The 23,243-nt window shown below is 39.7% G+C and overlaps 1 protein-coding gene across 13 annotated transcripts in view; it reads left to right on the top strand.

Moving 5' to 3' along the window:
* LOC127043697 (poly(rC)-binding protein 3-like) overlaps positions 1-23,243 on the top strand; it is a 751,631-nt gene that overhangs the window by 698,718 nt on the left and 29,670 nt on the right. For all 13 annotated transcript variants that reach the window (XM_050937755.1, XM_050937765.1, XM_050937766.1 and 10 more), the window contains 6 exons: positions 1,677-1,808; positions 4,443-4,571; positions 7,025-7,168; positions 12,390-12,431; positions 12,903-12,978; positions 14,867-14,919. In XM_050937755.1, the coding sequence (XP_050793712.1) occupies positions 1,677-1,808; positions 4,443-4,571; positions 7,025-7,168; positions 12,390-12,431; positions 12,903-12,978; positions 14,867-14,919 (576 nt within the window). The remainder of the gene's footprint in view (positions 1-1,676; positions 1,809-4,442; positions 4,572-7,024; positions 7,169-12,389; positions 12,432-12,902; positions 12,979-14,866; positions 14,920-23,243) is intronic.

Here is a 23,243-nt window from a genome sequence, read left to right on the forward strand (position 1 = left end):
CACCAGCTAACAGCAACTTGACAAAGTTTGATGGCATCGCACTTCTAAAAACCTAGCCATGGCATGCATTTGTACAGCACCTAACATGGTGGGGTCCTGGTCCATGACTAGGCTCCTAGACACTGTGGTAATACAAATTATTCATGTATAGATAGAGTAGATACATACACATAAAAATAATATGTAACCATACAAAATAATATATATAATACATATACCTACATACACACTGTATATATTTCAGATGCATACATGCCACAACTTGCTGTAACCTGTATTGCTTTGTTTTGGATTGTAACCTCTTGCTGACAGTAAATATGACATGATGCAGTGTCACTGAGGGAAATCGCATATGAACTAACCTGCAGCAGGCAGCCAAGCCTCACTGTGCTGTGATTCTTTCAGCTTTTTTTTAGTGAAATACGGTCAAACTGGGCCAACACCTAGATGGAAAACCTCTAATGTAAGAAATACCAAAGTGCTCCTGGTCATTAGGATAGCATTTTTCATTACTGCACTAATGCACCAACATAGCATCAGGCAGCACTGCTGTCCTTGAGGTCCTCTCTTTTGCATGAGAGTTGGAACCAAGGTCCTGATCACTTATGGTCATTAAAGATATCATGGCACTTTTCATGAGGTTAAAAATGTCAATCCTGATGGTTCTGGACAAATTATATTTTGGGTAATTACAGTAACTCTGCCAACCTAAATTCTCCCTCTATTAGTTACAATATTTTCCTTCCCTCTAGGTCCTAAGCTCCTGTGTGCTGTTAAACAGCTGCTGCACTCCATCTCAGAGATGGGCGAAGTTACCTTAACCTTTGTCAAAGGGCTGGTGTGCCTTAATTAGCTAATGTTGAAAAAAGTATGTTGCAATGCTCTTATGAAAGATGTTATAGAATTGCACAGTAGTGTTTGTGGCTTTTTACTTCCAACAACATCTAGGATTCTGGAATGATCTCAGCCATAGCACATTCTATAATAGGAAGATGAGCATTATCATTTCATTTGTAATAAAAATATTACATTGGGGGTTCCGTCTGGTGCTTGCAAAGCACATTTAACACAAATCTGAGGCTAGCAACTGGCAGAACTCTAAAATGTTCACTGAGGGGTACAGTAGAATCTCACTGATTCGATCAGCTGAGATGAGATGAACAGGTGTTTGCTGCTGTGTATGCGATTCCCACAGCCATAGCTGCGTATTTGGATTACATATCTATCACCAAAAGAGTTTAGGAAAAGTTAAGCAGGGTTGAAAATGCTTTGAGATCTGCAGCAAAGTTAAATCTGGGAAGCTTCAAAATATTTATCAAAATAATAGTTCTTGGTCTCCCATTTCTGTTAACTAATGTTATTTATTGTTTCTCCGTTGTTTCCTTTGTATTAAAAGTGCTAACAAATATAATGTGATTGTTAGCTGATCAGAGACTGTCTTTGTGCCTGCATATTTCAGCACTTGGTATCAACAGTTCCATTGCCATGATGTCATCATGCAGTTCATGCTTCCGGGGTGCCACCAGCAGAGCTGGCTGCTTTATGTGCTACAAAAACACAATTCGCTTCAAGCTTACCAATTCTCCAAGAACAGCTTGAGTATTTACTTTGATCCTCTTAAGTGTTAAGAGGAATGACAAATCCTCAACTAATTCTTATTGACATTGTTATTACAGGACATAAATGCTTCAATGACAAACAGCACAGTGACAAGCAAACCACCTGTGACATTGCGACTTGTAGTCCCTGCAAGTCAGTGTGGATCCCTTATAGGAAAAGGTGGCTCCAAAATCAAAGAAATCAGGGAGGTAAGTTCTAGGCTTCAAATAGGGGGATACTTGGTAACTTTATAAAGCTAAATGTCCTAATATGTCCATTTAAAGAGTATGACTTACAGAGTCCTGCCACCATAGTTGGTTCATTGCACTAATATAAGATTTCATGAATGGAATGCTCAGCTAAACCAGCTGTGAAAGGTGTCAAAGACATCTATAGACTCATGAAAGCAAAGGATCTATAGTGGCATAGCCAGTTTTAGAAGAAATTTGTCTTTTCATGTCGCAACCCTTCAAAAAGTAACTCCAGCCTTCAAGATCTTTAGTGCACAGCTGGCATTTGGATACACGTTTGAGAAGAGGAAAAAATAAGATGCCATGTAGCAAAGGAACAGTTTAACACAGAATTGTTTCTTCAACTTTAAAAAAAATCCATAAATACCTCGAATAATCTAGATCTGAAATATTGCTAATCCTTGTCTAATATGAGCATTTCAATTACAGGCTCTATAGCCAGAAAAAGCCAAGTAGTTTAAAGCAACACAATCCAAGTTAGTAGGCATATTTGACTTACCTTGATATTTTCACAAAAGGAAAGGTTAAAAAAAATTCAGTTTGGAAATATTGAAGCAAAAACTTTTGACATTTTTGATCAAAATGTTGATTTGAAATTAGATGTTTTCTTTTGTTTTGCATTTTCCTGTCAAAAAAAACTCATTGCAATCACTTGCTTACAAAAGGTTTTGATGAAATCACATTGTTGGGAAAAGTCTTTGACTGAAAATTTGTGACTGGCTCTAGTTCTGAATATGTTTATTTAGATTAGTGTAACAATAAGTAGGGAAGTGGTCAAAGGTAGAAAGAGCAGTTAGGTCCCAAATCCCTTGGCTCTCAAGTCTTTCCCTGAATTCCTTCATTTGTTACCAGATTTGATTATTGTCCAAATTGTGCAACCACAGTTGATTCTGGGGATGATTCTTATTTCTGGGGAAATTCAATGCTTTTGGCCCCCTATTGTAAGGTATTAGGTCAAAAGAACAGTGTGAACTAAGTATCAGGGGTAGCCATGTTAGTCTGTATCCACAAAAACAACAAAGAGTCCTCTGGCACCTTAAAGACTAACAGATTTATTTGGGCATACGCTTTTGTGGGTAAAAAACCTGAAGAAGTGAGAAGTTTTTTTACCCACAAAAGCTTATGCCCAAATAAATCTGTTAGTCTTTAAGGTGCCATCGGACTCCTAACTCCCCTCCCTATCTGTAAGCCTAAGGACAATGGCAAAGTTTTGTTCTCGGTTTCACACATGCCATCCCACTATAGCCGAAGAATTGTAAAGATTAGCATGTTGAGTGATTGAATGGCACACTTGTAACTGAGAGCAGTATTTGACCCAGAGCATTTTGTACTAGGCCTGCTGGTACTCTAAGAACTTTGTTTTAAATGGTGACTATTGCCCAAATGAAAAAGGATCATCCATCCTCTCAAGATGCATTCTAATATCATCACACAACACACTGAGCAGCACTAGAATGATAGATGTTCTTTTATGCTCAATCATGTACCCAGCAGCAAAATGTTGTCTGCCTCAGTATTTTCAAGACTTGATTTAAAAAAAAATGAAGCACAATGACATGAAATATTTATCAAATTATGATGACATTCCAAAGCATGTTAAAGGGACCCATAATTGATATTCTGGGTTTAAACAGCACTAGTGAACAGAAGATGTAATCAGTAATTTAATCAGTCTCTGAAAAAGTGTAAGATGTGTTGTGCATGGCCAACAGCAAACTAAATTAACTCCTTACGACTGACACAAAATCAGTGCAAGGCAAAAACATTTGTATCCACAAATTAGGACCAGAAATAGGTCGGGGTATAATGTATGAAAATACTAATTCAGTAGAAACAGTTTTTATTGTTTTTTCCATCAATTGAAAAAGGTTTACAAGATTTTTGCTGGGTTATACCAGGGATGATTTTGGCCTCAGGTCTTTTTTTTTTTTTTTTTTTTTTACTAAGAACCATTAGTGTCAAGATCAAAAAGGAAAAAAAAAACACTGGCTCATTACATGGTTAGGTTCATTAGTGAACTAGAAGCTGATGATGTGCGTGTGTTTAATCAACACTAATAATAACGTAGAAATGCTTCTGTATTGCTCAGCATCATTATGAGATATTCCAGAGTATAAAGCAAACCCAAATTTCATTCAGTAAAATGATCGCAATCATCAATTCATTAAGGAATCACCAGTCCATGACTGGAATTCATTTGGAAAGCTGAAGCTCTTCAGACATCATCAATTATTTTTTGTAATGATTATTTTAATGATTGTGAAAGTCTTTAGTTTTCATATTTTTTCCATTGTATCTGCAGTAGTCTCTGTTTCAGGAAGTTGGGAGACATCCCAATTTATTTATTTAATAACCATTGATAACTACACTTTCTACCATTGAGAATGCTTGCAAACTGGACTTCCAGACACAAATCTACACCTGGCAGTTTTGTATATATACAGCGTAAAGCTAGCAGAGAATAGGCACATTTTAGATATCACTGTGCTATATCAGATTATTTGTTATTGGTGAAAAAACGGCTTCTAAAGTGCAGCTGTATTTTTATGACACTAATGTTTGTTTCATTTTTTTGTTGTTTTTTTTCTTAAGTCCACAGGGGCCCAGGTACAAGTAGCAGGGGATATGTTGCCAAATTCAACAGAACGTGCTGTAACTATATCAGGCACTCCGGATGCCATTATTCAATGTGTAAAACAAATCTGTGTGGTCATGCTAGAGGTAAGAGAGCACTTAAAAACATTGAGGTTCATACTGATAATGTTCAGAAATTATATTAATTTCCTCCAGATCTCCCCACCCTCTCTCAAGCCCTGATCCTGTAAGATGCTGATCTCCCTCAACTCTCAGTGATTTCAAGGCTAGTTGTCAATGCTCCTGGTGTTTAGAATGCACAGTGCCTCACTGATCAAACCATTAGAGCGGGATCTACTTACCATGAATACAAGCCTTCAACACTGATTGTCATTAAAAAAGTCAACAGCTAGTGGAAAAACACAAGCCCCACCCCAAATCAGGATAACAAGTAGAAATCTCAGGAATTTTCATGAGACAGAATACCCTGTAACATTTCATGCTGACCTTATTGAAATATTTGGTGTTGATATGGTTGAAACATTTCAATAAGGTCATCATTTTGTTTCTGTAAGGTCAAAATGTTTCATTTTTACTTTGTCACTTTGATTATATTATATTACTATCATCTGTTTTATTAATATAGTATAATGTAACTTTATCAAAACAAAATTTTCTGGCCTTAATGAAACCAAATGCATCAGTAAGGTCTAAACAAAGTATTTCAACCTCATCAAAGTGAAACATTTTAATAATTTACTGCTGAAAATTTTGACAAAATTAATATATTTCCTCCAAAACATTTCAATGTTGTTGAATTGGCATTTTCCAGTGGAAAAACATTCTGTCCAAAAAATGGTCCACTACATCTAGTTAACCGTTACCACACTGTGATGTCTGACATCCAACAGTTATTCTTTAATCTAAATATAGTGGGATGCTTGATGTATCTGATACTACAATCTGATAACTCTTGTCTGGTTAGTAGCGACCACTCTACATCAAAAGAGCATGCAATGTAATAAATATCAATGTTATAAACTATTATTATTGTAAGGACCAAACTTTGTCCTGCAGATAAGGGGATCTTGCTTCAGTTGGCATTAGATGTGCATAAAAATGTAGCAAAACAGAAAGAAAATACTGAAAACCAGTTTCAGTCTATTAGCCACAGAGAGCTCGGCTTGACTTTGTGAAGAATTGATAAACTGTTGGAAATTAAAAAATCCGTTTCTCTGTGTGTAGAATTTAGAATATAATTTAAAGGGTGTGAATTTGAAAAGGGCTTAAATCTGTCCTTTCACTTCCCGCTTCTCAGAGCTTTACAGATGCAAATAACTGAGGAGCAATTTTGCATCTCCCATTACTGGCACATAGTCATTTAACTACCTGCTTTGTAGATGCAGGCAATAGTCTGATGTCTAAATTATATTAATTACACCCATAGTTATTTGAAGAGACAAACCAGGGCAAGGGAGTCATTTTCTGCTTGTAGAGCCATTTTCTTTCTGAGATAAACAGTTCTGAAAGTATCGAAAACAGAACTTGTTTAATTTTAGAGATAATAAACTAGAGACAAAAAGTCACCAGTTTGAAGCCTTAGAGAAGACGGTGCTGCAAGTGCATTTTGCTTCTTTAAACATTAAAGCATACATAAAATAAATGTGTTTAATTTTTTCAATGTATTTAATTTGGCAAAGGTCACTGCTTTATTCAAATCAAATAGCCAATAATAGAGAATTAGGACATGGAAATGTTATTTATTGGTGGTGGTGGTGGTGATTGATTGCAATAGTGCCTAGAGGTTAGGACCGCATTGTGCCAGGCATTATGCAGATAATTTGAAGCCTGTTTTACAGTATTGTTCCCATGGTCATTTTGTCTGTCTTAATCTCTATAAAGAAATATTCATGCTTGGTCAAGTATTTACTGATCACATTTTCACCTACTGACTCGCAGAACAATTTTCTTCTTCTGTTACTTGCAGAGGACCCATCCGGCTCCCACTGAAGGCAGTGAGAATAGGCCTACATTAGTCATGGCTTTCCTCTACACTTCTTACTCCAAGTTCAGTGGAATGCAGGATCAGACCCATTTAATTATCCCTAGAGTTCAATGAGCATGATTACTATAGCGCAGACTGAAAATTCTTATTTCACTTTTTACTAGGACACTTGGCTGTGTGACAGTGCACAAATAGTTATCAGCTGAACGTATCGTTCTCTTTTAACAGGTTTGTGCAAAGAGAGAACGCTGAGGAGAGTCTCCCAAAAGACTGACAAGTTTCAAAATTGGCACCTAACTTCCTTAGATCTCATCAAAAGCTAAATTCATTCCCAGGCCCTTGAATCTTTGCCAAATTCTTGTGGAAACAAAATCAAATCTGTCTGCATTTTCCTTTTGCCTATGTAATAAGGACCTTAGCCCTGAGGAGAGTGTGAATTCTGCCGCTGAATTCAGTGGGAGCAAGATCCAGGCTTTTGGGAGAATATGCTGGTGAATGGGGCAGAGGCATGCAATTGCTATATGAGATGAACAAAGTAAAACATGATTTTATGTGAGCTACTTAATTCCACATCTTGATATGTTTTTGTTTTCAGTCCCCACCCAAAGGTGCCACCATTCCCTACCGTCCCAAACCTGCCTCTGCACCTATCATTTTTGCAGGTGGCCAGGTAAGAGCAGACACCATTTTGGCTTCAGCTGGAAACCACACCGTCTTGGCCCAACCTCAGCCAGCGCCTGTTAGTTTTCACCTTTTATCCTTTTTTGCCTGGTATAGTATGAATGTGTTTTATCCAGTGTGGATCGTTATTGCTTGCAGAAAAGGAGAACACTGTGTTATAAACTTAAAATGAAAACCAGTGAAGAGCTTCTTTTAACTCATCTTCTGTACTGTGATTGAATAAACCTCTGATACTTGTTCCCTATTCATTTCAGTTTATGTTCCTGGCACTGGGTTGTTTTGTTTTTTCTCTGATTCCAGTAAATGTAACATCATAGTTGATGTTGCCAAGAACTTGTCACCTACCATGAGTAGCTGCATCAGGAATATTCTGCTTGCTAGTTGACAACACATTAGAGCAATGGTTCTCAAACTTTTTTTTTCGCAGACTACTTGAAATTGCTGAGGGTCTCAGTGGACCACAGTTTGAGAACCTCTGAATTAGAGTATAACTCTGTAATCTTCTACAATAGAAAGGAACAAAAATAAGACAATTGGTATTTTATCAAGATTTAAAATTAGCTTCCGTAGTAAGGAGGTAATTTGTTCTATTGTAAAGAAACTGGTATCCAAAATCAGAAATACTTTAATGGAACAGTAAAAGCAGCAAAGAGTCCTGTGGCACCTTATAGACTAACAGACATAATGGAGCATGAGCTTTCATGGGTGAATACCCACTTCGTCAGATGCATTCACCCGCGAAAGCTCATGCACCATTATGTCTGTTAGTCTACAAGGTGCCACAGGACTCTTTGCTGCTTTTACAGATCCAGACTAACACAGCTACCCCTCTGATACTTTTAATGGAACAAATCTTTTTATTATTTTTTAAGTTGCAGTTTCATCAATTTTATAAAGCAATATAACTAAGTTATAGTATTGATCAGCTTTCACCATGTGATCGCAGAGTACAAAGCTTCTGCTCAAGAAATGCTCTGCTAATTTTCAAGTTTTCATAATTTCAGTATTCCATAGGGCCAAGTCATGAGTTTCCGGATAAAATATGCACACAAGAAGTATTATATGCTGTTTTATTTTTACGATTATTTCTTACAGTGGTGTCTATGGCCCAACCATGAATGGGGCCCCATTGTGGTAGGCACAGTAACAGAGCTGTAGACAGTCCCTGTCCTGAAGAGTTTCCACCTGTTCTGCACATCCTGATTTATACCATATCCAAAGCTTTGTTGTTGTTTGCTTTTGTACATGGTGGAGGTATGGCTGTCCTCTCCACATCTTGCTGCCCCTTCAAGCTATGTGACCATGGTTCCCACCCACTTTTAGCCCTTCTATGGTGTTTCCAAACAATATGTCTTGTTCTTCCCTTTGGATATTGCCTTGAGATAAGCATACTACCCTGGTGCTTCATTGCAGCTTGCGCAATCATCATCTAATGTGGAGAAAGGCAGCTGTTGATAAACTGACCTCTCAACAATATACGCAGCCAGTGGACTATCTAGACATGCCACTGATATCGTGTGTGAGCTGTTGTGCCAACAGTTCAGCTAGAACACCATTTCTCCATGATTGCTTATGTTATGGCCAAAGGAGAGGCCTTCCACTTCCTGTTTTCAGAGTGATGTCCTAGAGTGTCAAGTGACCCCCTCGCTTGGAACTATCTGACAACAGATGGTATCTGTAATTGCCATAGCACCCATTTGGAGCATCTCGGGGTTCTGTAGAGCCGCTGGTTCATAAGAAGGCTGATGGCTACATCTCATAAGTGCATCGAAGAGCAAGTCAGGGCATGATGGATTAAAAGTTTTCCCAGCATCGTTATTCGATAACACTAACTAGCCACTTTACAAAAATGTAAATGTCCTTATATTGACTCTCCAGTTACGGTCATGGTTGGCTGATGTATTTTATGGTACATTTTGGAAAAAAAAACCTAATTAAAAATGAATTCCTGCTATCCAGGTCTGCTGCTCTTACTTTGACTGGTTTTCTTCAGAGTAAGATACCTACTTTCTTAATTGATAGAATTAAAATTGAAACTATTTTTCCAGAATTTGATCTCAGTTGACTGTGAAAGTTCACAGAGTAAGTTACTCCAGACATATATTTTAAATTTATAACGTCGTGTTCTCCTTTAAAGCAGATGTATATGTATTCAGTGATGCACAGTAGCAGTGCTGTAAATGATGTTACCATCAAAGAGTGTCTCAATGAATAACAAATTACTCAAATAAAAGAATATAAAAAGTAGGCACCAGAATGCCCTCAACAGTTGGAATAAGTAATTGAAATTCTGTCTTATCATATAGTGTAACAGATTGCTGAATTCTAGTCATCTTTAATTTTATAAATCACAAAGAAAACAGCTGGGTGTTCTATATTTTTCTTAACATGGTCTAGTTCAATCAAGAAAAAATAGCTGATTCTAATATTTTGTGTGAACCATTGAACCTATAGTCTCTCCCTTATTAGGCAAATTCTTCAGTACCTTAGAAAAGGGTAGCAGGGGGCTTGGCAGTTAGCAAGGAAAGGATTTTTCATGGATTTTATTTCTAGTGTCAAAATACAGTATATGCATTATGGTTTTGATAATGTAATAAGAAATTCTGAGTACAAATTAATATTGAAAACAAAATAAAATGGTATCAGCAGTGAAGCTGATGGGGTCACTCTCCCTTCCTGTAGGATCAGTTTCAGTTCCAAATAATTTCATGGTTAAGCTGAAAGATTTGGGGTTTGTTTGCTTAGTTTAACTATACATATCATATATATGATATACATAACTGCATATCAAGCTACCTGGAAAAATCAGACTCTTACTATTATTTGATGACATGAGATTTTGCATGGGTTTTGCTGCTTTAAACATTTTTTAATCCTCTCTGTGCTTTTGTCAGTATAGTGTACATAGCAGAACGGAAAGTGAACACAATGCTGCCTTTCTCTTAGCTCAGATCCGTACTAAAATCCAGCATATGCAGGGTTGTTGTTTTTTTAAATAATCCCAAAACACCGCCCATGTCTGAAAGAAACAAGGTTTCATCCCATTTGTCTACCCATATTTTTTGTACATTACCCTATCCCAAAAATGCACACTTCCAACATTGTCTCTTCAGGGACAGACTTTGCCCTGACTTACCCTTCGTTCAACTTCAGTGACTTCACAGGCTGTAAATCAGGACAAATTTTAGACCCAGGGGACCAACCATTCCCACTTTCATTGAAGTCAGTGGCAAAATTTCCATTAACTTTTTGAGAGCAGGATCCCACCCCTGGTTTGTAAATTAAAGTGACCATTTCCTCTTTCCATGCATTTCGTCAATTATTTTTATGTATTATTTCTGCTGCAGTAACTCCCAAAATGTGCTTGGCTTGTTCCAACAATGGAGAGGACACAGTCCTGCCCCGAAGTGTTTTGCAGTCTGAAGTATGGTGGGGTGCTGGAACTAGGTGTGCTGCCACATCCCCTGGCTTGAAGTGGTCGCCATCATATACAGGGTTTACAGTTTGGTTCAATGGCTCTCAGCACCCCACCATACAAATTGTTCCAGTACCTCTGCTGAAGTGTGCTCTTTCTACTATATTTGAAATAGAGCTAGGCTCAGATTGAACACTTCTGAAATAGACCAGAAGGTCAAAGATATAGTGTAATGCTTTTCAGTCCAAATGATTTGCTCACAGAATTAGACCCCAGTCCAGCGGAGTATTTAAGCATGATATCAATGGGACTACTCTCATTCTTCAGGTTAAACACCTGCATAAGGTCCTGACCCAGCAAAACAAGCATGTGCTTACATCTATCCCATTCAGCAAAGCATTTAAACGTGTGCTGAGCTTTAAACATGTCCTTAAATGACATTGCTCTTGGTGAAACTTAAGCGTGTGCTTTTGTGTTTTTCTGGCTCAGGGCCTTAATTTACAATTTATCAAAGTGTTACTGCTAGCTTTTATGCCCAAATCTCCACATAACTGACTATGCACATGACTAGTCCCGTTATATTCACTAGCACCTGTGTGCATAAAGATACTCACAGGCATAAGTATTTTTAGGACTGGGGCCCAACTTTATAAGTAACTTTAAAATAAACGAAATGTTTCTGCTCAAGGAGAGAAGTGCTGGTGTACAAATTTCTAATAAGTAGCTGGAACATTTAATTAAACTCCATTAAATGAATTGTTCTATAATTTTCAGAGCAGTCATTTTTCTCAGAGACCTTTTTGTCAAATAAGCATTTTACAGCTGAAGCTAATCAGCTTTCTTCCTGTTTCTGATTCTGTCTGTACAAATATTTATAAATTATAATCTGTCTTTCTGTTTTCCCTCCTGTCTAAGCACAAACACATTAAAATGTTTTGATGGGCTATCCCTTTTGGAAAAGTTGTGCGAAATGTAATAGACAATTACAACCTTTTGTATAGGTTGGTTTTTTTTAAAACCATCCTGTAGAATTTAATAGAGGCAGCAGGAGAGGATAGCCACAGCATCATGTATCTCCTCCCTTCCCTGACATGCCTCTTATGCGAGTGGCAAAGGATAGCTGGCACAGGAGCTTCCTCCATCCAGTACCAGTAGAATTCCATGCTGGCCATTTGTGGACAGAATCCAACCTTTTTGCACTGTTTGAGTGGGGCAAAGGACTGTATTTCAGTTGAGAATCTGGCTCTTTATGTAAAAGAAGAAAATTAATTTTACTATCCCCATGAATCATTTTAAAATCCTTCGTCCAGCCTTGTGCGGAGTGGTGTGAGAAAGATTAACAGGAATCGGTTACCTCAGGGATGGAGGAGGCTGAAAAAAACATTGCTTTGTAGCACCACCTGAAGATAAGCACAAAGACATCTCCGAGCAAGTCCAGCAGCCAGTTCTGGCCCAAATCCTCTTCCGCACAGACCCATGGAGTTTGACCCTTGTGATGGAAAGTGCTTGATGCCCCTATGTTCCTGGAGGCATTTGGCCACAGTTTGCTCTCTCTTACACTGAGGGTGGAATGTGGCCAAATGTGTCTGCCTGGGGTGCCATGCCTGAAGGAGCACCCACTGTTGCAGTGCCCCTTGCAACACCTTCCCCATTGGGCTGTACCTGAGAGGCACAACAGAGCCCTTCCTGTACTGTGCGGCTGTCAAAGCAGCACAAGAAAATTAAGTTTCCCTTAGCATGTAATGAAATGTGATTTGCATTAGATTTGGAAAACAGCACAAGGTTCTCTCTAGCCTGATGAGAGTGGAGTACTTATTATCTAATCTGACTGATACGTATCTTTACTTTTGCTTGTCATTTTCAGGCATTTACAATTCAGGGGCAGTATGCCATCCCTCATCCAGATGTGAGTCCAGCGCATGTAAATTATTCCCTTCTTCTTTCTCTCTTTCTCTTATTTGTTCTGGGCAGCATTTACTTTCTACAGTTAACATTAAGACATGCCTGTAGATGCCTGTACTTAACGGTGTACCATATAGCCAAGTGTTAGCATTACTGGATAACTTCTGTAATAATTGCTAGAAAGTACAATGACCCAGATACAAATGACAGTTTTTTGTCTTTTATGCATGCTATGTATTTGAGTTTTTAATATGTAATTCTACAGAAAAGTAGTTAATATTAACTATAGCCATTACATGTAATAACAATAGAGATGTCATTTTAACCAGTTTTTCTATACAGTAGACTAGAATGAATGATTAAACCTTTATTTTAATTTTAATTAATCCAGTTTTAAAACATGTAAAATGGTTTTCTCTACTCTGAAATAATTCCATTTGATTGGTTAGTTCTAATTTCCCATCCTGCCCTGCAGTTGACCAAGCTTCACCAGTTGGCTATGCAGCATCCCCCCTTTACTCCCCTTGGGCAGACCACCCCTGGTTTCCCTGGTACGTACCCATGACCCCCTGGGGATGTCCTTCTTCTTAACAGCTTTGTTTCCCATGGTCATTACATCATTTTAATACTAAATGTGGGCAATGACCGATGATCCTTCTGTTTTCACACCTTATCTTTGTTCTTTTTCCCTGTGACTCTGTTTGTTTTCGTCATTACTAAATTCTTGTGCTTTGTTTGTTCCATTTATTTTAATACAATCCACTTAATTTGTGCCATCAGCCAAAGAGCCTGAGTTTCTTTGAGTTAGTCCTATGCAAAGTTATTATGCACCACATAGTACGTACCAGTTAGTATTATCTAAGGTACTTGATCAAATTAATTTTGTTGGACCTCTGTTTTTGTATTGTGCATTAAAAAAATCCAAAGAGAAATTAAAATCTAAGAATGGAAAATGTATTTACGCTATAATTACAGATTAATTAAAAATTTTAGAACATACAATTGAGGGTCTAAACAAGCATCCCTTGTACGCTAAAATTCCTTTTGTCTTCCATTATTCTTGTTGTCCTTGGAACAAATTCTGCTGTTCTCATTTGTGCAAAACTCCCAATGAAAGCAATGGAATTTTGCTCAATTAAGGTCATAATTGTTAAGGCCTGTCAGGGATATTTATTTGTTTGGAAAAGAGGATTGAAATTAGATAAACGTTCAATTAAATCAGTTTAATGTATATTTTACTTTGTTTCAGTAAATATTGGGCTTAGAAGTCAAGATTTGCCCAAGACATGAATAAATTATACACTGGTACATATTTTGTATGGCAAGTAATAACATTTTTATCAAATACATCAAATTTTGTGAGAGACTGAATCATTTCATTATTTTAATTGTTTATATGATTTTTGGATTACAATATTCAGCAAATATACACACAGTGTAAAATAAACATACACAATATGTAAACAAATTAATGTAAATATAATGAACATTTAGATAAGGTATTGTGAATAAAATTATTCCTTTTCCACCTTTGCTAGTTGTGGGGAAAATACATTTTAAAATATATCTTTATACACAGAAAAATTGGAAAAGGAAGAAAGAAAAATGACACAAACAATATAATTTGCTTCTACATGGTGTATCTGATAAAATATCAGCAAATAATATTAAATTACCTTTCCTGGCTTTATATTTTCCTTGTTTTTCTACTTGTCATTAACATGCTGCTCCTTAATCTTTTCCTTGTTTTATTTGTGATTTGTATGTTTCCATAACTGTACTGAGTGTTAGAGCACTAATTGCATTTCTCCTAAGCATTTTCCTTTTGTCCACCCAATTTAAAAACAAATGTATGCAACTTACAGTATTTTGTACATTTCCCTAAAAAAAAAAAAGAAAAAATTTCCTTCCAACATTTCTGCAACATCACTAATCCCATGTACAATTTAAGTTCACTAGTTTATTTTCCCCATCTTTCTTTATTTTATCAGTTTTCTTTTCACATTTTACTTTTTGTTTGCCATAGATTTCCACTTTTTATTTTGTGTAATTCAGCGCTCCTGGTAGACAGGTCAAAATTCAGATATCCAATCATTTTTGGCAATTAATGTATATGGAACACATTTCATAGTTATTTATAGGTGGAACCATCCACTTACTAGAAACTTTTCATAGCATTGTAGACTCTGCCGTGACATTTGTTATTTTGGTGGGTTAAAGGTTAATTAAAATAAGAATAAATTAAAGTCAATCCAACCTTCTTAATTTTTGCATCTCTTGCTTTCTTTTCTCTTTTGCTAGCAGTTCTGTATTTTTCATTGCTACTCTCTCTTATCTATTTTTTTCATATTTTCCTTCTTTTAAATATCATTTGTTGTGTCTTCCTTTTTTTTTAAAAACAATTGGCATAATATGTTCCCCTCTGTCCCCTCAATATAGGATTGGATGCCACTACTCCAACCAGTTCCCATGAGCTTACTATTCCAAATGATGTAAGTGGACCAATAGTCAGTCTCTCTCTCTTTCTCTCTCGTGCTACTGTAGATGGAATATTTCATTTTGTGTCAATTCATCAATTTGTTACCAAAATAAATTTAGACTGTGCTATCAGAACTTTGTTACAGAGTATCAGAGTGCAAGGCAAAACGGGGGGAAAATACGGTTTATGCTAGTGTCAGTACTCGAATGAGTTTTGGATACGTAAGGAATTAATACATCTAGGGAAAGTTAGTAGAATAGTGGGATAAAAAAAGAAGACAAAGTGAGACTGGATGGCTCTGTTGAATGACAAGGACTGAGATACAGAGCATTTCACCTGTGGTCACGTGATCCAGTAAGGCCAGGTTGGTTGTTACTGAAAGTGTTATCAATAGGGCTGTCAAGCGATTAAAACAATTAATTGTGATTAATCATGTGTTTTTTTAAAAAATCATGATTAATCATGCTGTTAAACAATAATTATTATATTAAATATAAATATGTTTGATGTTTTTCACATTTTCAAATATATTGATTTCAATTACAACACCAAATACAAAGTTTACAGTACTCACTTTATTTTTATTTTTATAATAAATATTTGCACTGTAAAAATAAATAGCATTTTTCAATTCACTTTATACAAGTACTGTAGTGCAATCTCATTATCATGAAAGTTGAACTTACAAATGTAGAATTAGGTACAAAAAATAACTGTATTAAAAAATAAACAATGCAAAACTTTAACGCCTACAAGTCCACTCGGTCCTATTTCTTGTCCAGCCAATTGCTCAGACAAACAAATTTGTTTACATTTGCAGGAGATAATGCTGCCCGCTTCTTGTTTACAATATCACCTGAAAGTGGCACTGTTGTAGCCGACTGTGATGGGTTGGGTCACAGAAACCCTTTGGGACTGCCACCTGAGGTGCCTAGACTACTTCTGAGCCTGTTTTACCTGCCAGCTTGGGACTTCAGTGCCCTGCCTTGTTTGAGCCAGACACACTTGCCTGCTGCAAACAGAGATCCAAGTCTGAACCACATCCCCCACAAGCTGCAGGCTTAAGTGAAAACAGCTTAAGAAGTGCTCCTGTCTCCAGCACTCAGATACCCAACTCCCAATGGGGTCCAAATCCCAAATAAATCCATTTTACCCTGTATAAAGCTTATACTGGGTAAACTCATAAATTGTTTGCCCTCTGTAACACTGATAGAGAGATATGCACAGCTGTTCCTCCCCCCGGTATTAATACTTACTTTGGGTTAATTAATAAGTAAAAAGTGATTTTACTAAACACAAAAAGGAGGATTTAAGTGGTTCCAAGTAATAATAGACAGAACAAAGTAAGTTACCAAGCCAAATAAAACAGAAACACGCAAGTCTAAGCCTAGTACAGTAGGAAACAATGCAAGTAAATCTCACCTTCAGAGACGTTCCAATAAGCTTCTTTGACAGACTCGTCTCCTTTTAGTCTGGGCCCAGTCCTTTCCCCTGGTACAGCCCTTGTTCCAGTTCAGGTGGTAGCTAGGGGATTTCTCATGACTGCAGCCCCTTTTGTTCTGTTCCACCCCCTTATATATCTTTTGCACAAGGCAGGAATCCTTTGTCCCTCTCTGGGTTCCCACCCCTCCATCTAAATGGAAAAGCACCAGGTTAAAGATGGATTCCAGTTCAGGTGACATGATCACATGTCACTGTAAGACTTCATTACCCACTTGCCAGCACACAGGTATACAGGAAGACTTACAAGTAAACAGAGCCATTTACAACCAATTGTCCTGGTTAATGGGAGTCATCAAGATTTCAAGCCACCATTAGTGGGCCACACTTTGCAGAGTTATATTTCATATTTCTAGTTTCAGATACAAGAATGATACATTTATACAAATTGGATGACCATATCCAGTAGATTATAAGCTTTGTAATGATACCTTACAAGAGACCTTTTGCATGAAGCATATTCCAGTTATATCATATTCACACTCATTAGCATATTTTCATAATATCATATGGAGTGCACCGTCACACCGGCGTTGCAAGATATTTACGTGCCAGATGCGCTAAAGATTCATATGTCCCTTCATGCTTCAGCCACCATTCCAGAGGACATGTGTCCAAGGTGATGATGAGTTCTGCTCAATAAAAATCCAAAGCAGTGTAGACCAACGCATGTTCATTTTCATCATCTGAGTCAATGCCACCAGAAGAAGGTTGATTTTCTTTTTTGGTGGTTTGGGTTCTGTGGCTTCCTCATCAGAGTATTGCTCTTTTAAGACTTCTGAAAGCATACTCCACATCCTGTCCTGATCAGATTTTGGAAGGCGCTTGAGATTCTTAAATCTTGAGTGCTGTAGCTATCTTTAGAAATCTCACATTGGTACCTTCTTTGTGTTTTGTCAAATCTTCACTGAAAGTGCTCCTAAAACAAACAAAATGCTGGGTCATCATCCAAGACTTCTATAACATTATATGGGAGACATACAATTCTCTCCCAAGGAGTTCGGTCACAAATTTAATTAATACATTTTTTTAACGAGCATCATCAGCATGGAAGCATGTTCTCTGGAATGGTGGCCAAAGCATGAAGCAGGGGCGGCTCCAGGCACCAGCATGCCAAGTGCATGCTTTGGGCGCTAAGCCACGGGGGGCACTCTGCCGGTCGCCGCGAGGGTGGCAGGCAGGTTGCCTTTGGCGGCATGCCTGCGGAGGGTCCACTGGTCCTGCAGCTTCGGCGGACCTCCCACAGGCTGCCGCCGAATCCGCAGGACCAGGGACCTCCTGCAGGCAAGCCGCCGAAGGCAGCCTGCCTGCCGTGCTTGGGGCAGCAAAATACCTAGAGCCACCCCTGGCATGAAGGGGCATACTATGTTTAGCATATATGGCATGTAAATATCTTGCAATACCGGCTACAAAAGTGACATGCAAACAGCTGTTCTCACTCTCAGGTGACATAAATAAGAAGTGAACAGCATTATCTCCTGTTTCTCTTAGCGATTGGCTGGACAAGAAGTAGGACTGAGTGGACTTGTAGGCTCTAAAGTTTTATATTGTTTTGGTTTTGAGTGCAGTTATGTAACAAAATAATCTACATTTGTAAGTTGCACTTTCACAATAAAGACATTGCACTACAATACTTGTATGAGGTGAATTGAAAAATACTATTTATTTTATCATTTTACAGTGCAAATATTTGTAATAAAAATTATATAAAATAAGCACTGTACACTTTGTATTCTGTATTGTAATTGAAATCAATATATTTGAAAATGTAGAAAAACATCCAAAATATTTAATAACTTTCAATTGGTATTCTATTGTTTAACAGTGCAATTAATCACGATTAATTTTTAACTGTAATTAATTGAGAGTCCTAGTTATCAATCACTGGATGGTTGGTGCCCTAAGTGAAGTTATTAACTAAGGAATAGTTGTTTGCATCACAGGTGGCACCCAAATTAACAGTCTCAGTAAAAACAACAAGAACTGAATGGACTTGGAAAATGAACAACCTCCATATTCTATGGGGAAGTTCCTCCAGGTTAGGATTGAGAACACATAGGCCAGCTAGTCTGGGGAAACTGCACTATAACTTGCTTGTGCCATATCATTCTGGACTAATCAGAGGACCGTTGTCTCCAAGGCTGTCAATTCAGTATCTTTCATGAGCACAAAATGTACTTACACTATATAAACATGCAATGTAAACAACATTGCTTTTAAAAAGAGAGGTTAAAAACTGGAGCCACACTCCAACTCTGAACTCCAAACAGGATATGACTGGCCTACCCACCTCTCACCTGTGACAGTCCTCCTGCTACCCTACAAGGTATTGGAACTTTAGACATCCCCTTAACACTTCCAACTGATTCTTTGCCTGCCATAGAAAAAACATTCAAATATTTGCCGTCAGCTCTAGGTCTTATCAACTTTCATTATAAACGAATGACACAGAAAACTGAAGATATTCCCTCCAGTAAAAAAAGCTTTCAAGCATGAATGGGATCACAAATAACAATTACATTACTTACCAGATACTTATAACATCATACAAACCCTCTTAATCTCAGTGGCAGTGATTTATAGAAAGAAGAGGAGAAAGCAAATCAGAGTTAATAGGAAAAAGGCATCTCCTTTCCCAAGTGCTTGAGATCTGGCAAGCTTTGCATTAGTAGGACACCCTGCTAATATGTTTTATCATCTAGTTTATTGTTTGTTCAGAATTTTATGAGAGCACCATATTTGTCCTTACAGTGCAGGTTTGGGGAAGCTCACTGCCAAATTCTGCTCTTGCTCACAGCACTGTAAATCCAGAGTAACTCCATTTACTCCAGCAGAGTCTCTCTGGAGATCTGCTGATGAAAGCGAGAGCAGACTTTGGCCCTGTGTGCCTTTTGCAACAGAAATAATCTGTTCCTAGCCTCACAACTGTAAAGCACACTGACTCAGCACTAACCTCTGACATGCAAACGTGCATCACTGCATTATTTGAAAAATCCTCCTGCAATAGCAGATTTTTCAAGATCGAGTAGAACAAGCCAGCATATGTGAGTTTTAAATCAAACCCATTGTAAGTTAAGTCAATCCCAGTCTCACTGCCACCTTTTTAAAAGGAATCCCTGAGGATGAAATGGGTTTAGGCATAGAAATAGCTGGCAGGAACACTACAGCTAGGAAAATGGAATAATATTTTGGGTTGGCTCCTAGCATTAAATTCAATGGTATATTAATAGAAGTGCTAAATGGAGTTGGTACTCTGCATATGCACAGGTGTGTGTGTAGTGCTGCCAGCCCGAGAAGTGGTACAATTGTGGGGGGGATTCTCGTGATAAAATATAGGCAGCGCAGGAGTTTTGGCTGTTTGTGCTTCTGGCATCCAGAGCAGCTGACTGCAGTACAGAAGGGTGTATGTTCTCAGCGGGCAGAGTCCTGGAGCAGGCACAACTGACCAGAGCAACCTAGTGCTGATGGAAAGAAAGGACAATTGTTCGCTCCCCCCCCCCCGCAGTTCAAGCTGGGAGGGGCCTAATGTCTGTGTAAATAAATGGAAGGGGACCTAGCAAACACAATGTACCAGGGCCCCAAATTTGTCTTGATACGCCTGAAGCTGCACCCATTCTGAGCTCACTAGCCAAAGCTTCATTCCCTCACCACCAAGCCCCTCCCCTGCAGGCTGGAGACAGGGAGAGGCTGCCTGAGCTGGTTATGGGAATCGGGGGCTAGGGCAAAGCAGTTTCAAGGGCCCCTTCCATAAAAAAAGGTTGCAATACTATAGAACACTATATTCTCGAGGGGGCCTCTGTGGGGCCCAAGGTAAATTGCCCCACTTCCCCTCCACCCCACCCCTGGGAAGTCCTGGGAAAAATAAATATTTTAAAACCTTACGCATCTCGGCACAAACCCAGTTTTGAGAACTTCTTTTCAAGTCCCTTTACAACATATCACTGATTCTCAGCATCAGCTAGTGCTAAAAGGCACTAAAGCTCAGTAAAAGGGTTGGACAAATATTTTCCATCAAAACTTTTTTTTGGATCAAAAACTAGGGGTTTTTAAAAAGCAGAAAAAATCACGGACAATGTCTGCTTTCCTCCAAAATTTGTTGTGGTTTTTCTAATTGAAAAGCTGAAATTAGTCTGCCAGACCTGAACATGGTTTGGGGTTTCAGAAGTGTGTGGCCAAATATTTGCTGCTTGCTGTGTTTGATTGTTTAAAGAAACAATAAAAAAATTCTGCTTAAAAAAAATCCAAAACTTTTGAACCACCTGAGCTTGTGACCAAACGCCTGAGCCCATCCAGTCAGAGATTTTTCCAGGTTTCTGATACTCTGCTGGCTTCCTTGACTCATATCCGTCTCCATAACTTTGGGTTCATTTAGGTTAGAACATAAGAACGGCAATACTGGGTCAGACCAAAGGTCCATCCAGCCCAGTATCCTGTCTACTGACAGTGGCCAGTGCCAAGTGCCCCAGAGGGAGTGAACTTAGCAGGTAATGATCAAGTGATCTCTCTCCTGCCATCCATCTCCACCTTCTGACAAACAGAGGCTAGAGACACCATTCCTTACCCATCCTGGCTAATAGCCATTAATGGACTTAACCTCCATGCATGTATCTGTTTCCTAGAGACTGGCTTCATGGGGTCCCTCACAAACTGGAGACGGTTACTGTGGGTTTGTCTTTAGTATAGACATGTACATACTCCAGGAACTGAGCATTTGAGCTTGTTCCAGAATCTGGGATGAGCCTATGTTGTGAAAACTGAAATGCTCAAAATAGCACATGCATGTGAATGGACACGGTACTAAAATTAAATTAACCCAGAGGGTCTCAAACTGGGAGTCAGGATCCCTCATGGGGTCACGAGGTTATTACTGGGGGTTGCGAGCTGTCAGCCTCCACCTCAAACCCTGCTTTGCCTCCAGCATTTCTAATAGCGTTAAATACACAAAAAAGTGTTTTTAATTTATAAGCGGGGGGGTCGCACTCAGAGGTTTGCTATGTGAAAGAGGTCACCAGTACAAAAGTTTGAGAACCACTGAATTAACCCCTCTGGAGCCTCAGGGAATGCAGGGGAGGGGAGTCTCCCTTGGTAGGGTTGGGAAGGAGGTAGGTGGTGTAGGATATTGCTCTTCTTATGTGATCTCTCCCCCATGGTTCTCTTGGCTCTATCACTGTTAATCTAAAGTGGCTAATTTTAAATGAAGCGACCCTCCCCTAACATGAATCTCCCTATGGCACTGAAATTAAATGTAGACTATAATTTGGCATTTGAGAAGTGAAAGGGATGGTAGCCCTAAGGGAAAATATAACAACTTGGCTCTTTATGTTAAATAGCTGTCTTCAAGCCTCAAACTGATGAATGAGCTTTAGGGTAGGGAAGGCTGTGCATCCCCAAACAGCCTGGCCCTGCCCCCTATCCGACCCCCAACCACTTCCTGCCCCCCGACTGCCCCCCCTCAGAATCCCCAACCCATCCTGCTCCTTGTCCCATGTCCGCCCCCCAAGACCCTCCCAACCACCACCCCGGGACCCCCCCCATGAACCTCCCCCGCTCCCTGTCCCCTGACTGCCCTGACCCTTATCCACCCCTCCTGCTGAGTCCTGACAAGACCCCCAGAATGCCCACGATCCAACCCTCCCATTCTCCATCCCCTGACTGCCCCCCCGAAACCTCTGCCCCCTCCCTGTCCCCTGACTGTCTCCGGGACTCCTTGCCCCTTATCCAACCCCCTCGGCCCCCTTACCATGCCGCTTACCCCCGCCTCCCCACTCTCCCGGAGCCTCAGCATGCCGCATTCAGGAGCAGTCCTGGACAGTGCTGCAGCAGTGTGCCTCCAGCGGGCCCCCGAGCTCCCACTGCTCAGCCCTGAGCTCGCAGCCCCGCCCCCTTACCACACGGCTGTGAGCGGGAGGAGCTCAGGCCCTGCCCAAGCTACGCTGCTTTAGCTCTGTCCAGGGCCGCTCCTGGACACGATGCGCTGAGGCCCGGGAGATGGGGGAAGGCGGGGCTGGGGCCAGGGGGGAGCATCAGACATTCTAGTGGGGGCCCCTGCGGGGCCCGGGGCAAATTGTCCCACTTTTCCCCCCTCCCCCGCCCGGTCTGGGCAGCCCTGCCTCTGAGTCAAAGGAAGAATTTTTCTGTCAACCTAGCTACTGCCTTTTGGAGAGGTGAACTGTCTACATCAATGAAAAAAACCCTTCCGGCAATGTAGGATTCATCTACCCTACAGTGGCGTAGCTGCAACCTCTTAGCCATGCCGCTGTAGCACAGACATACCCTAGAGTTGCATACAATAATCCAGGAGGGAGTGAATTCTGCCTTAAGTCCTATTCGTGTTTGCAGCTGAGCAGCCCCTGGGGGAGTCACCCAATGGCAGCACAATTCCTGTAAGGGGAAGGAGAGGAGGGTAGTGGCAGTGCATGGAGAGCAACTACTGCCCGTGTGCATCTGGAACATCCAGGGGATCTACCAGCCTGAGAGGCTCCTCCCCTCCCCACGATATTGCCCACACAATCCCTCCCACTAAGAGAGATGATGAAAATTCTATGGCCCTGCCCCAACACCCCACTGTCCCCACTGTAGGGGCCCAAGGTAGGTTGATTCCTCACCCCCTTTCCTTGTGGCTAGAGGGAATTGCACCCACAGTAGGTCCCCTCAGTAGAAGTGATGATCTGGCCTTCAGTAATTAAAGTCTGTCTGCTTTTAGCTCATCCCTCAAAATTGATTTTTGTTGGTATTGTCTAAATTACTCACCAAAAGTCACTTATTCTGGTTCATTATACATGTGGTGACCAGCATATCCCTCGAGAGGCCGCGCTAGTAACAGTAAGAAAAAAGCTG

Source organism: Gopherus flavomarginatus, chromosome 2, assembly GCF_025201925.1.
Source record: "Gopherus flavomarginatus isolate rGopFla2 chromosome 2, rGopFla2.mat.asm, whole genome shotgun sequence".
Classification (NCBI taxonomy): Eukaryota; Metazoa; Chordata; order Testudines; family Testudinidae; genus Gopherus; species Gopherus flavomarginatus.